The 15,499-nt window shown below is 48.1% G+C and overlaps 2 protein-coding genes and 1 non-coding gene across 3 annotated transcripts; 1 reads left to right on the plus strand and 2 right to left on the minus strand.

Annotated features, from left to right (window-relative positions):
• The first annotated feature begins 1,254 nt into the window (after positions 1-1,254).
• On the plus strand, positions 1,255-3,457 carry LOC125554172 (uncharacterized). Its single transcript, XM_048717770.2, has 6 exons — positions 1,255-1,520; positions 1,622-1,768; positions 2,529-2,612; positions 2,731-2,859; positions 2,942-3,058; positions 3,155-3,457. The coding sequence occupies exons 1-6, from the start codon at positions 1,400-1,402 to the stop codon at positions 3,223-3,225; spliced, it is 669 nt and encodes a 222-aa protein (XP_048573727.2). The 5' UTR covers positions 1,255-1,399; the 3' UTR covers positions 3,226-3,457.
• Positions 3,458-7,262: 3,805 nt separating this feature from the next.
• On the minus strand, positions 7,263-7,344 carry TRNAS-GCU (transfer RNA serine (anticodon GCU)). The gene has a single exon. It is a non-coding gene; the product is annotated as a tRNA-Ser (tRNA).
• A 53-nt stretch (positions 7,345-7,397) lies between these two features.
• On the minus strand, positions 7,398-8,709 carry LOC125554171 (EPIDERMAL PATTERNING FACTOR-like protein 5). The gene is made up of 2 exons (XM_048717769.2): positions 8,278-8,709; positions 7,398-8,170 (listed from the first exon to the last, which is right to left on the minus strand). Exons 1-2 carry the CDS (start codon positions 8,348-8,350, stop codon positions 7,902-7,904), a joined length of 342 nt encoding a protein of 113 aa, XP_048573726.1. The 5' UTR covers positions 8,351-8,709; the 3' UTR covers positions 7,398-7,901.
• Between the last annotated feature and the right edge of the window lie 6,790 nt (positions 8,710-15,499).

Below are 15,499 nucleotides of genomic sequence, written 5' to 3' on the forward strand. Positions count from 1 at the left end.
ATAATCATCTTGAAATAGCATTAGCTCAATGAGCTATATGTTGTTATGAATTACCAAAACCATCTAGTGATAGTTGCACTTTCAAAAACGATGTGTGAAGGCACATGTCGATGATGTTGTGCGCTGTGAGGAACGGGTAGGGGCACATCAGAGCTCTGTGAAGGCGCAAAGACTTCGTGTGCAGACAAGGTCGACCTCGAGCCCCTGACGGGGATGAAGAATAACGGCTACGGCGGGGATATGATTTGGGCAGTCGAGGAGGTAGGGGAAGCCTTTGAGGTCGCCGTGCCAGAGTGCAAGACAAAGAGAACAACAAAGAGGGTGTTTTCTCTGGTATTACGAAGTTTGCGCGATTAACATTCTGGTTTTTAGGGGTGAGTGGGTGATGCGGCCGAAATGTGATACATCAGGGGGTTAGGGCATCTCCAACAATGTTTCTCAAGTCGGGCTCGCTATCAGTTCGCGGACACGGCGTGGGACATGGATACGTAAGTGGCCATCCAACCATGTCCATTAAATGTATGCACCTATTTTTCTTTTGGTGGTCATTTGTGAAGAACTCGATCTGCATCTGACTTTGCATATTTCTCTTGTGAAGCTCACCATCAAAGTCGGAGCCATCTCATGCTGGTGTGTGTTTGACTATTGACATGTGTCGACGTCAAGATCCATGTAGTTCGCGAATAGCGCTTTGTTGATGGTGCTCTACAGTAAATTGAATTTGGAGTGAGACGACGACACTCGTATGCACTCTTGACGGGTGTTTTTCTTCTCGATAACGCCGGGACATTCTCATCGGTAGCCAGGTTGGCCAAAGTGCTCTATGCTGTCAATGTGGACGAGTCGGTCCGTTTTTCGCTAATTAAATAAACAATTTATTGTCTTCTTAGTTAAGAATAGTAAAACAGCATCCGCCCTCTCACGAATTGAGTGTTCCTAGCCGTGCGATTTCACATGATGGACATTCCTAACCGTTGGATATTCGTTTGTCACTATGTTTACCGCGAACTGGGCTAAATACTCCCGTAGCTTTTTTGAAAATAACAAAACTATTTCCATATCCATCGAGCTATAGTCACTAATTTGAACAATAGTTTACGAAAAACAGAAGACAATACATTTGAAAAGTATCCAGGAGCGCGCCATTTGAAACGGAACCCACCTTGACTTTGCTTGGCTCCTCGCTGCCAAGTCAATATTGGAAGCCCCCATAAAACCTCCTCATCTCCCTACCAACTAACTGTACACATCCATCCGCCTCTTTAAGCTCCATCATAACAACCACCCACACACACACGGGAGCGCAGAGACCGGAAACACCAACGGGCAGCAGCAGAGCGGTACTAGTCGGCGGTACTTGCGGCTGCAGCAGAGTCGAGAGAGAAACCAAGAAACCAAGATGAGACGACTCGCCGGCGGCGCCGCGCTGGTGCTCCTCCTCCTCCTCCTGGCCATCACCGCCAGGCCTGCCGCCGCCGACTTCTTCTCCCCTCTCAGCCCCCTCCTCGCCCCCGTCATGGGTAAGTCTCCCCGCGCGCTTCTCCCAACGCCGCCGGCGATGTCAATTACTACGAGCTTGGCCGTGGTTTCTGACCTGGGGTTGTGTGGCCGACGCGAGCAGGGTCGCTATGCAAGGCGGTGGCCTGCGGGAAGGGGAACTGCACGGTGACCACGGGCCTCCCGGGGTACAGGTGCGACTGCGAGCCCGGGTGGAAGCAGATGCACGTCGGCGACAGCCTCAGGTTCCTGCCCTGCGTCATCCCCAACTGTAAGTGCGCGCTCCTCTTGCGTATACGTCCTTTCTCTTCCTCCATCAATGGGCAGCCAGGCCAGCCCAGAAATGCCGGAATTGTTTGTTGTACCGGTGACGGTGCGTAACTGCATAACACCTACGTCCTGGGATGCCTAATCTGTCAGCAACTTTTCTGAATTCTGACCCACGATTAGCTTCTGAATACATATTCTTGTTTTGTTGTAAAATTAGTTCTCAGGAAAGTAGAATATTTCAGCAATCTGAACTGCGCCAGAACTCTGGATGGTTTATATGCATCTCGAATACATTGTGATGTGGACTTGCAGAGTCACGAAGTCCATTTTGTACTCCAAAAGGATGTCCACTTTTCAGTCTGAATAAAGTCGATTTTTAGGCATTGAAAGTCCACATGTACATAAATCTCATTGGTCCACCAAAACGCGTAGTACTCGCAGTTTCTCAATTCTGTTTGCTGTCTCTATTGTTGAAACAGACAGGCATGGGTCTTAAATCTTTAACATGCATCTCTATCGGTCAGAATAGGGATAAGTTACTTTTAAATGCTTCTGCCTTCCTGTCATCTTCAGATTTTCTTTTCAATCAAAAGTGCCCTCTTCAGGGTTCTTGTGTTTCAGTATGTTTCTTCCTACACCTGAAGGAACACTTGTGTATACTAATCCAATGCACAGAAATTAATCAATATTATCTGCACACAAAATATTACAGAGTTTTGCTTATATCATCCCACATAACCAACAAGAGCATATCCCTGCAGGTACCATTGATCGCTCATGCTCTAACGACAATTCAGCCCCAACACCGGAGCCTTCACCCAAAAATGTCTCCGTCTCGGCAGACCGTAACTACTGCACCTTTACCGCTGCTTGTTTTCCTATTTGTACATTTTGTGCTCATGTTGTTTTCATTTAATCTGTAGTCATGTTTATTGATCTCTATGTGTACAATCCTTTTTACAGCTTGTGACTTAGCTTACTGTGGTTCGGGGGGCACATGCAAGAACGCCACGGGGCTCAGCTACCACTGCGAGTGCAAGGAGGGCTTCAGCAATGTTCTGAACATGACTACAATGCCTTGTTTTCAAGACTGTAAGATCATATGGACACAAGCAACTTCCCATCTGTACAGCAAAACCACGCATCTCACATCTAACTCCTGGCATCATTTCAGGTTCTTACGGAGCGGATTGCGCAGCCATCGGGATCCTACCATCCACAAACTCCAATTCTACAGCACCACCAGCTGGCTCTGCAAGTGTTTCAAACAATTGCAATGCACCTGTTCCAGGTATAAAAGGCTTCCTTCAGATATGTCTCGACATCTGCATCGGTCGTACGTACGGGTGAATTTACTGTCATCGCCCCTTTGTTACATCATTTGCAGGATCTGTTTTGCGGCAAATTCTACTTCCTCTGCTGATATTGGCCTCACTGGCCATGGGTCAGGCGACATGAACAGAGGATGGTTTATACCACGGTATAACACTAGAGGGAGTATTTGTTCACGGACAGGGTAGAGCTTTTAGCCCGTTAGAGATGTACTTTGTTGGGTGTATGTCGCTGCTGCAGTATTTGTTTTGCACTTGTTGATTCTTCTACGGTGCGAGAATTGATGATTTAGTGTGAAAATGGAATAAACTGTCTCTGTGAATAATTCTATAATATTAAATAAACCGATTGTCTATTTGATTGTTGGGTGGCTGAAACTTTTCATGTTCTTATTTGTGATGTCGATTTCCTCAATGACAGAATCCTATGCTCTATAAATAGAACAAAGCAAAAAGAAGTTTGATATTTTTCATCATAAAAAATCTACATGGTACTTCTTTTAGATTTTAATAAAACTAGACATTCTAGCAATATTATGAGCATCTACATTGTAGACCCTTGTTTCATGTTTGAAGGAAACATCTCGTAGAACCTCCAGCTTGCGCATGACTTCGGTTAAGATCATGACTTCCTCTCCTCTGCTTCCTTCATAGATACTTCTGACAACCCCCGTAGAATCAGAGGCTATAACAGCCTTATACAGATTTAGGTCCTGCATCAAGCACAGCCCTTCGCGGCACGCCATTACCTCAACACAAACTGGGTCGTAAACAGTCTCCATAACGAATGCCGAAGCCCCCAGGTAGGTACCATCATCAGCACGAAAAATAGCTGCAGCCGAGCACCTGTTGTTCTCATATGACAATGCAGCATCAACATTACCTTTCACAGCACCATTTGGCTGCCTCTCCTGCTGACCTCTCTGTTCTGCTGAATCGATCAAGCCCAGCTCATGCAACAAATGTGTTATAAAATTGCATGTTTCAAAAGGGCTCTGATAAACATCTTCATGTATGATATCTCGCCTTGCCTTCCAGACTGCCCACAGGGCAGTAATCATCTTCACATTATCTGTACTGGATAGGAAATCATCCATCTCGAACAACCAGCTTCTAGCATTTGGCTCACCGCAGCTCCTCGGTTTATCATAGAAGTTCTTCATCGACCAGTACCCAAACACATCAAGCCATTCTGCACTCCACGAATCCTCGCTCCAGCCACAAATGCTGCAAACACTAGTCGGTGCCAACATCTGCAGCGGGTAAGCTTTGGCGCGCAAGCCTCAAAGCAAAAACTTTTAATTTAGCCGGTATTGAATGCTTCCACATTCTTGTCCATGATCTTTCAATTTATTTTTCAACTCAGACCCACATGCTCGCGCATCTAGTACTCCTACTTTTAGAGATTATTACAATCTGCAGTATTAGTACTGGGCCGGAAAAATGAAAGAACAAGCTATGAAGTGCTTGGTTTCCCTCACCACCAACCATTCCTTATCGTGGGCCTTCATAGCTGCCTTGTCAATTGGTACTTGGGCCATGAATGAGTTAACTAGTGAAATGTCAGTTGTGAAAAACAAAATCGATAAGTGGGTTGGCATGTGTGGCTTTTTTTTAGGTATGGCATGTGTCCACCTAGGACATTCTAGCAATTTGTATCCCTGTGAACATTATACATGAATGGTACCCCTCATTTCTCTAAAAAAAAATTGAAATATGCTGCCTTCGATTCCATTCCCACTCTGATTTTGTTTTGTTTGTTCATGAGTGGAAGTTTTGGGTAAGATAAATGTTGAATGTACTTCGCTTGGAAAACTAACAAAGCGGGACGCGGTAATTGCTACTCCCTCCGTTTCAAAATAGATGAACCAACTTTATACTAACTTTGTACTAAAGTTAGTACAAAATTGAGTCATCTATTTTGGAACGGAGGAAGTAGGTGCGTGCAAATTTTCGTGAGCAAATGGCGTGCACCCAAAGCCTTGGCTTGGCTGCCGGCGATATTCAGCAATCAGCACACCAGAGCCATGGGCTGGATCAACTGCTACTGAAAACACTCTGCCTCACCAAGCAAAATATCATCTCGCGTGGTTACCTGCGCCTAATCCGCCACTGCTTAGCGACACAATGAACATCTGACAGGGCCGCCATGATCTGCAGATTCAGAGATTCTCACTGTGCTTGCTTGCGTCGCACGCACGTACAACGCCTCGGCCCTGGCGAATCTTTGCGTCTGCGTGCAGGCGAAACGCTTGCTCGTCTCTGCTTTGTGTTTGATCTGATTCAGTCATACAGTTACGCTGCTGCGTCGCTCATCTGTTCCGCGTGGAGGCGAGCGAAACCACCACTAGCTTTGCTGCGAGAGCAAGCGACCGCGCTCCCGAGGATACTATTGGTAGACACAGTGCTGAAGCCAAGCTAAAGCTTTCGCAGGGGGGAGCAGGTGGCACCCTGCGACGACGTCGACGGGGACGACACTCTTTGCGTTTCTGACGACGAAAAACTGCACACAGAAAGGAGCCGTGCTCCAATCATGTCCTCTATATATATTTTAGAGAGAAACTGGAGGAGCACAAAGATCTCACAAGAGGAGGACAGATGTTCCTGCTTCCCAACAGCATTTCATTTATAACAATGGAAGAAATCTACCAGCATCCACTTATATGATGCAAGCAGCCCAACAACGCATCCTTTTCAGTAAGCTAATTCCAGATAAGAATCCGGTGAAATTTGGGCGGCCAGATTCGTGCATGAGAGAGACAGCCGACAGCTGAGCTGAGCTTATTAGCAGTGCTCCCGTCAGATCAAGTCATGGAATTACTATTAGTTGAACGCATGTAGGAGCCATAAAAGAATGAATTCGAGGATGCCCGGGGCTGGATCACCTTTTATCGGGACTCATGTGCCACCACCAATCCACCATCCCTGGCCGGCTCCATGGGCTTTAAAAAATGTTCAGGGACATGGCTCGGTCTCCATCACTGACAGGAGTTAGTACGCCGGCCCCCGGAAAATTTCCACGCGGGAGAAACAGCTCCAAGAAAATCACACATCTCATCCCCAGCTAGCTCACCCCAGCTCAGCTCAGCTCAGCTCAGAGACACTGTAGGAAAGGAACGAGGTTCATGCCAAATTCCCAGGCCTCTCCCCCTCTCCCGAGGAAAGAGACGAGGTTTTCACGGACGGAATGACCAAAAGGTGGGGCGATAGGGAGGAAAGCCACCGTTTCTGTTCCCTCGGCGCAGAGGCTGTGCCTGCCCCCTCTCGCCGGGGACGCCTGCAGCCTCATCGTGCGTGCCTGAATGAATGGCGCAGAACGCTGCCGCCAACATACATAATTCAGAGATGATTGAGCTACGGCCATGCACGTAGATAGGCCTGCGTGTGAGCTGAGCCTACGGCTAAGTATAGTATTGCGTGCAAACAAATGACGGGCGGCGATAATTCATAAACAAACACGTAAAAAAAGGGCACGGGGTGGCATGCATGGCGTCCAAAGTAGGGCATTCAGGCCTCCTCATCCCCTCTCCTCTCTAGGGAACTTATGCTGATTTGACGCGAGCAAAGCAGCAGCAGCGGCAGCTGGGAGTAGCAGTAGCATAAATTAGTGCCACTGCCGGGGGGAAGCCTACCGTGCCGTAGGCCACTGTTGCTGTGGCGTTTGTATACTAGGCGCGCGCAGGCTTTTTCCTTTGTTTCTTGCTCCTGTGAAGAAAAGAGTCTGAAGAAAAGAGAGAGGGGCTCGTGCTGCACTGCTGCAGCTGCCATGGCATGCAGCTCGGGCTGTTCGTCGCGCACTGCAGCTGTAGCTCTACACTCCTAGGAAGAGGAAATCCCTGCTACTGTTCCCGCCTCATCTTTTGGGGGCCTAGCCATGGTTTTCTGTACGCGCTCATACTATATGCGGCTCTACGAGGCACATGCCCTGCCATGGAGTGCGCTTGTGCTGGAACGGATGGAGTGAGGATAAGAAATTGTTCTGAACGTTTTCATGGGGGAGATTGTTTCTTGTTTCTTTGGATGTGGTGTGGTGTATTGAACTGGCCACAAGATCCAGGGAATCCCAAGAACAATTACAGGCTCCATCCAGACATGGAAAACGCGTGTAGTAGCAGGAAGTGAAAATTTGGAGAGATCCAGCGTAAAAAAAAGGAGGAAAAGAATCGACGCCTGAGAGATTCGAACTCTCGCGGGGAAACCCCATGTACTTAGCAGGCACACGCCTTAACCACTCGGCCAAAGCGTCTTTTGTGGCTAGTTTGGCATACTGGATATTTTATACGTAAGGAAGCATGCTCGAACAGAGCAAAATGATGAGGAAGATGTTGTCCATGAGGAAATATACATCATAGATTAACGAAAATTAGTCGGAAAATCACTCCTCAAAACCGGAAGTTGGCTTGGCGACTCGACAAGGAGAAGAACCAGAGAGAGAGAGCGTGAACGAACAATCTCGATCCATCTCTCCACCTCTTCGGACGCGACGACAAGACACTGGTTAAAATCTCCAAGAACTGAACAATGTTATTACATACATCGAGGAGGAAGCCTCCATGTTTGGTTTCTTTCCATGGTTCCATGGATCTCTCTGCGCTCCGCTCCCTCTTCTTCTTCTTCTTCTTCTCTAGCTAGATCCCTCTGGTTGCCGTGCGTGTGCTGGACCTCCTGGCCTTGTGCGCGCAGGCAGCCGTGGCCTTGAGGAGCTAGCTCCCGTGAGTGAGCTGAAGCAGCCGTAATGGCGGACCGAGCCGGGAGCAGCATCAGGGCATACATATATGTGCAGACGGAGCCGTGGACGGGCGGTCATGGCATGAAGAGCCTGTCGCCGCACTTGCAGCGCCAGGCCTCCGGGTAGTACTCGAGCGGGAAGCTGACGCCGGGCTGGATGGCCACGTGCACCGGCCGGCACGGGTGGCACCGCCCGCACCGGCTCCGGCACGTCGGCGGCGACGAGCCCGGGCCCACCAGCTCCCTCCGCCGCGCCGCCTCCGCAGGGTCCTCCCACGAGTACTGCTCCAGCGCTGCTCTACCGCCGCTGCTGCCGCTCCTCCGGCTCGTCGCGGCGCACCCACCTGCAGGAGACATACACATGCGCGGCGCACGTACGTGTGAGCTAGAGCTCGCCTTGTATATAATGCCGAAGAAACACGGAGAAAGTGCATGTCGCTGGCTGTCTTACCGAGGGCAGCGGCGAGGAAGAGGAGGTGGAGGAGGAGCGCCGCGGCGAGGCCGCGCCGGCTCGCCCAGCCCATAGGTGGCCGAGCGTCTCCGCTCAGCTAGCCCACCAGATCTCGTATCACCCACCGAGCGTCCGGCGTCTGTGTCGCGCCTGGCAGGCTAGCTCGAGGACAGGCCGGAGGTGGTGACCGGCGAGGGGGGAGCAGCAGGAGGGAGAAGAAAGCAAAGCGAGAAAAGCAGAGCGAGAGCGGCGCTGAATGCCGCTGGCTGCTGCTGCGGTGCACGAGGGGGACTGACGCGGACGGAAGGGGGTGGGGTGGAGTGGCGTTTGTGTGCGCGCGCGAGTCAATCCGCACGCACGCACGGAGTAGTCATGGACTGTGCGTGCGGGCTCTGCAGCGCCGGAGCCATAAAGGAGAGAGGGAGAGAGGGGGGGAGAGTGAGAGGAGAGATAATATAGAGAGAGAAATCCAGAGCTGGGGCCGTGTGGTCTCGCCGTGTCTGTGGGTGTGGTGCCGCCGGCGTCACCGCGTGGAGGGAGAGGCGGCTTTGTTTTTGTTTTTTTGAGGGTAGAGGCGGCTTTGGTTGGGAGGTTCGGGTGTGGCTCGCTCGCTCGCTCGGGTCGCGCCCGGCCGGGCCAAGCGGCGGCGGCGGCAACAATCCGGCTCGCAGTCTGTGCGCCCAGCGTGGTGGGCCCGCTGCCGGTAGAGGCCGGGCCGAGCCGGGGCCTGGCAGCGGCGGCCCGTGCACCCCTTACCGGGACCCGTGGGCGGGCCGGGTATGGCCGTATGAGTGTGTACGTACTGCTGCTTCTTCTCCTCTCTCTCTCTCTCAAAAAAAGGAGTGTACCCTAAAAAAATGAGTGTACTGGTGGTAATTTCGCCCATCGGTCTAATCCACCGACTTAACCATGAGATGAGATGGCCATGCTCGCACCCAACCACCCGCATGATGGCTTATCAGCGTTCAAGAGCCAACCATTGCCTTCACATCAGTCTCTCGCCGTTTCGTTCCGTCACGTCTCCGAGTTACGCATCTCATCACCACCTCATGCGTGCACGTACTACACGTAGCGTAGGTACTTTCCACACGCATGGCCGTGTTGGTCCTGATGGCGCTTGTCACTGGCCACAAGACCGATCAGCTCACGGATGGACGACGGGTCGGACACTCGGAGTGCCGGTACTGCTTGTCACCGGCTGGAAGATCGGCCCATGGTGGACCGACTGGATCGATTATCATCTCGTTCTATGTTTGCTCGTCTCTCTCTCTCTTTTTTGTTAGGTTCTTCGTTTGGCGATGGCGCTTTATAATTGCGGAACATGAGTAGCTAGGCTACCTAGATTCCGCCTAATCTAGATGCAATGGCCGTCCCATCAGTCCTTGGCGTCCTGCTCCGCCTCGTCGCACTGCACTGTGCCACCTTTCTCGATCCTGGATTAATGAACTCGATTAATCAGACAGACGGACAAGTACGCTTGGTTGGCACATGCATGTCTCCGCAGCTACTGCTGCTCTTCTCTGCTCTTAAACTCCTGCCGGGTGGTCAATCCGTAACGCTAAGCATGAAGCGCTGGTCCACGATTACCACAGTACGTACTGCTGGTACGGTCTTCCAGCGCACGCGCCTCTTTCAAAATTGATAGAGATACTCCTTTTGAGTCTCTAGGTGGAATTAATTTGGATGGTTACCCGGGACCTGCCCCTGTCTCGACGCATCCTGAGCGATCATGACACTGCATGGCGCTCGGCTTGACGATGGGCACCATTACGCCGTTGGCATCGCTAGATGATGGGTTAGCCGACGACAACGGGGCCGTCCGCCGAGAAGGGAGCCGTCAAATCAGCGACCCTGGCAGGTCGAGCTCCCGCCGAGAAGGTTGCCAACTTGCCAAGTACTCGTAGTGGCAGTACGCGTACTTCCCTTCTACTAGTGGAGTACTCCCTCTGCAAACCAATATAAAAAACGTTTAGAATACTAAAATAATGATCTAAACACTCTTACATTAGTTTACAGAGAAATTACATTTTAAGAAACTAGGTTTAGATGAGCAATTGAATGCACGAGCCTTAACATGTTAAGCCAGGCCAGCGTGCACGATAAGGAAAGGCAAAACGTGGCCACGTCTCTTTTGTTTACAGCTTCTAGTCGGGATGTCAAAATGACCCTCCAAAGGGTTCATGTTCCTGCCTCTGTATACGACCAACAAAAAGAAATTCCTTGGTCTAAAACACATTCTGCGTCCTGGTGCGTGCGTGAACAACTCCAACTTGATTCAGGCACGGACGTACAGCATTCACGCTATCGATGTCCCTTTCTTCAACGAGAGAAACGCAAACAAAACACAAGCACGGATCTACCAAGAATCTACAAATTTGGGATGGGCCTCTTCATTCCCTTATTATCAATCATAATCCCCCACATTAGCTTGCCTGTAAAAAAATTGACCAACCTTTTGTAGATGTAGCATTACTCATTAAATATAAAGTCAACGTGTACACGAGTACATAAGGGCCACCTTGCGAGTAAGGGCACATTTCTTTGGTTAAAATACATAAGGTTCCTGCAAAACAATAACGTCCAACAAAGTGTTGTAAGTACCGACATGGATAACTGTTGAGTTTCGTAATAATTTCAAAAACATTCCTACGCACACGCAAGATCATGGTGATGTATAGCAACGAGAGGGGGAGTATGATCTACATACCTAGTAGATCGACAACGGAAGCGTTTGGTTGATGTAGTCGTACGTCTCCACGATCCGACCGATCAAGCACCGAAACTACGGCACCTCCGAGTTCTAGCACACGTTCAGCTCGATGACGATCCCCGGACTCCGATCCAGCAAAGTGTCGGGGAAGAGTTCCGTCAGCACGACGGCATGGTGACGATCTTGACGTACTACTGCTGCAGGGCTTCGCCTAAGCACCGCTACAATATTATCGAGGACTATGATGGCTGGGGGCGCCGCACACGGCTAAGGAATAGATCACGTGGATCAACTTGTGTGTCTCTGGGGTGCCCCTGCCTCCGTATATAAAGGACTAAAGTGGGGAAGGCTGGCCGGCCAAGGAGGGCGCGCCAGGAGAGTCCTACTCCCTCTGGGAGTAGGATCCCCCCCCCAATCCTAGTTGGAATAGGATTCGCGGAGGGGGGAAAAGAGAGAGAGGGCCTCTCCTTGTCCTATTCGGACCAAGGAGGGGAGGGGCGCGCGGCCCATGTAGGGCTGCCTCTTCTCTTTTCCACTAAGGCCCATCATGGCCCATTTAGCTCCCGGGGGGTTCCGGTAACCTCCCGGTACTCCGGTAAAATCCCGATTTCACCCGGAACACTTCTGGTATCCAAACATAGGCTTCCAATATATCAATCTTTATGTCTCGACCATTTCGAGACTCCTCGTCATGTCCGTGATCACATCCGGGACTCCGAACAAACTTCGGTACATCAAAATGCATAAACTCATAACATAACTGTCATCGTAACCTTAAGCGTGCGGACCCTACGGGTTCGAGAACAATGTAGACATGACCGAGACATGTCTCCGGTCAATAACCAATAGCGAAACCTGGATGCTCATATTGGCTCCTACATATTCTACGAAGATCTTTATCGGTCAGACCGCATAACAACATACGTTGTTCCCTTTGTCATCGGTGTGTTACTTGCCCGAGATTCGATCGTCGGTATTCCAAATACCTAGTTCAATCTCGTTACCGGCAAGTCTCTTTACTCGTTCTGTAATACATCATCCCGCAACTAACTCATTAGTTGCAATGCTTGCAAGGCTTAAGTGATGTGCATTACCGAGAGGGCCCAGAGATACCTCTCCGACAATCGGAGTGACAAATCCTAATCTCGAAATACGCCAACCAACATGTACCTTTAGAGACACCTGTAGAGCTCCTTTATAATCACCCAGTTACGTTGTGACGTTTGGTAGCACACAAAGTGTTCCTCCGGCAAACGGGAGTTGCATAATCTCATAGTCATAGGAACATGTATAAGTCATGAAGAAAGCAATAGCAACATACTAAACGATCGGGTGCTAAGCTAGTGGAGTGGGTCATGTCAATCAGATCATTCACTTAATGATGTGATCCCGTTAATCAAACAACAACTACTTGTTCATGGTTAGGAAACATAACCATCTTTGATTAACGAGCTAGTCAAGTAGAGGCATACTAGTGACACTCTGTTTGTCTATGTATTCACACATGTATTATGTTTCCGGTTAATACAATTCTAGCATGAATAATAAACATTTATCATGATATAAGGAAATAAATAATAACTTTATTATTGCCTCTAGGGCATATTTCCTTCAGTCTCCCACTTGCACTAGAGTCAATAATCTAGATTACACAGAAATGATTCTAACACCCATGGAGCCTTGGTGCTGATCAGGTTTTGCTCGTGGAAGAGGCTTAGTCAACGGGTCTGCAACATTCAGATCCGTATGTATCTTGCAAATCTCTATGTCTCCCACCTGGACTAGATCCCGGATGGAATTGAAGCGTCTCTTGATGTGCTTGGTTCTCTTGTGAAATCTGGATTCCTTTGCCAAGGCAATTGCACCAGTATTGTCACAAAAGATTTTCATTGGACCCGATGCACTAGGTATGACACCTAGATCGGATATGAACTCCTTCATCCAGACTCCTTCATTTGCTGCTTCCGAAGCAACTATGTACTCCGCTTCACATGTAGATCCCGCTACGACGCTTTGTTTAGAACTGCACAAACTGACAGCTCCACCGTTTAATGTAAACACGTATCCGGTTTGCGATTTAGAATCGTCCGGATCAGTGTCAAAGCTTGCATCAACGTAACCTTTTACGATGAGCTCTTTGTCACCTCCATATACGAGAAACATATCCTTAGTCCATTTTCAGGTACTTCAGGATGTTCTTGACCGTTGTCCAGTGATCCACTCCTGGATTACTTTGGTACCTCCCTACTAGACTTATAGCAAGGCACACATCAGGTCTGGTACACAGCATTGCATACATGATAGATCCTATGGTTGATGCGTAGGGAACATCTTTCATATTCTCTCTATCTTCTGCAGTGGTCGGGCATTGAGTCTTACTCAACTTCACACCTTGTAACACAGGCAAAAACCCTTTCTTTGCTTGATCCATTTTGAATTTCTTCAAAACTTTGTCAAGGTATGTGGTTTGTGAAAGTCCAATTAAGCGTTTTGATCTATCTCTATAGATCTTAATGCCTGATATGTAAGCAGCTTCACCGAGGTCTTTCATTGAAAAACTCTTATTCAAGTATCTCTTTATGCTATCCAGAAATTCTATATCATTTCCAATTAGTAATATGTCATCTACATATAATATCAGAAATGCTACAGAGCTCCCACTCACTTTCTTGTAAATACAGGCTTCTCCAAAAGTCTGTATAAAACCAAATGCTTTGATCACACTATCAAAGCGTTTATTTCAACTCCGAGAGGCTTGCACCAGTCCATAAATGGATCGCTGGAGCTTGCATACTTTGTTAGCTTCCTTTGGATCGACAAAACCTTCTGGTTGCATCATATACAACTCTTCTTCCAGAAATCCATTCAGGAATGCAGTTTTGACATCCATCTGCCAAATTTCATAATCATAAAATGCGGCAATTGCTAACATGATTCGGACAGACTTAAGCATCGCTACGGGTGAGAAGGTCTCATCGTAGTCAATCCCTTGAACTTGCCGAAAACCTTTTGCGACAAGTCGAGCTTTGTAGACAGTAATATTACCGTCAGCGTCAGTGTTCTTCTTGAAGATCCATTTATTCTCAATTGCTTGCCGATCATCGGGCAAGTCAACCAAAGTCCATACTTTGTTGTCATACATGAATCCCATCTCAGATTTCATGGCTTCAAGCCACTTTGCGGAATTTGGGCTCACCATCGCTTCTTCATAGTTTGTAGGTTCATCATGATCGAGCAGCATGACTTCCAGAACGGGATTACCGTACCACTCTGGTGCGGATCTTATTCTGGTTGATCTACGAGGTTCAGTAGTATCTTATTCTGAAGTTTCATAATCATCATCATTAGCTTCCTCACTAACTGGTGTAGGTGTCACAGAAACAGTTTTCTGTGATGCACTACTTTCCAATAAGGGAGCAGGTACAGTTACCTCGTCAAGTTCTACTTTCCTCCCACTCACTTTTTTCGAGAGAAACTCCTTCTCCAGAAAGTTTCCGAATTTAGCAACAAAAGTCTTGCCTTTGGATCTGTGATAGAAGGTGTATCCAATAGTCTCCTTTGGATATCCTATGAAGACACATTTCTCCGATTTGGGTTCGAGCTTATCAGGTTGAAGTTTTTTCACATAAGCATCGCAGCCCCAAACTTTCAGAAACGACAACTTTGGTTTCTTGCCAAACCACAGTTCATAAGGCGTCGTCTCAACGGATTTTGATGGTGCCCTATTTAACGTGAATGCGGCCGTCTCTAGAGCGTATCCCCAAAATGATAGCGGTAAATCGGTAAGAGACATCATAGATCGCACCATATTCAGTAAAGTACAATTACGACGTTCGAACACACCATTACGCTGTGGTGTTCTGGGTGGCGTGAGTTGCGAAACTATTCCACAATTTTTCAAATGTACACCAAACTCGTAACTCAAATATTCTCCTCCACGATCAGATCATAGAAACTTTATTTTCTTGTTACGATGATTTTCAACTTCACTCTGAAATTCCTTGAACTTTACAAACGTTTCAGACTTATATTTCATTAAGTAGATATACCCATATCTGCTTAAATCATCTGTGAAGGTGAGAAAATAACGATAACCGCCACAAGCCTCAATATTCATCGGACCACATACATCTGTATGTATGATTTCTAACAAATATGTTGCTCTCTCCATAGTACCGGAGAACGGCGTTTTAGTCATCTTGCCCATGAGGCACGGTTCGCAAGTACCAAGTGATTCATAATCAAGTGGTTCCAAAAGTCCATCGGTATGGAGTTTCTTCATGCGCTTTATACCGATATGACCTAAACGGCAGTGCCACAAATAAGTTGCACTATCATTATCAACTCTGCATCTTTTGGCTTCAACATTATGAATATGTGTATTACTACTATCGAGATTTAACAAGAATAGACCACTCTTCAAGGGTGCATGACCATAAAATATATTACTCATATAAATAGAACAACCATTATTCTCTGATTTAAATGAATAACCGTCTCGCATCAAACAAG

This window comes from Triticum urartu, chromosome 4A (genome assembly GCF_056163025.1).
Source record: "Triticum urartu cultivar PI428250 chromosome 4A, HENAU_Tu73, whole genome shotgun sequence".
Lineage (NCBI taxonomy): Eukaryota > Viridiplantae > Streptophyta > Magnoliopsida > Poales > Poaceae > Triticum > Triticum urartu.

Bases quoted from the DNA above. Each gene is read 5' to 3' on its own strand.
- LOC125554171 (XM_048717769.2), bottom strand. From the start codon at position 8,350: ATGGGCTGGGCGAGCCGGCGCGGCCTCGCCGCGGCGCTCCTCCTCCAC. The intron at 8,171-8,277 runs GTAAGACAGCCA...TGTCTCCTGCAG, and splicing joins CTTCCTCGCCGCTGCCCTCG to GTGGGTGCGCCGCGACGAGC.
- LOC125554172 (XM_048717770.2), top strand. From the start codon at position 1,400: ATGAGACGACTCGCCGGCGGCGCCGCGCTGGTGCTCCTCCTCCTCCTC. The intron at 1,769-2,528 runs GTAAGTGCGCGC...ATATCCCTGCAG, and splicing joins GCCCTGCGTCATCCCCAACT to GTACCATTGATCGCTCATGC. The intron at 3,059-3,154 runs GTATAAAAGGCT...CATCATTTGCAG, and splicing joins TTGCAATGCACCTGTTCCAG to GATCTGTTTTGCGGCAAATT.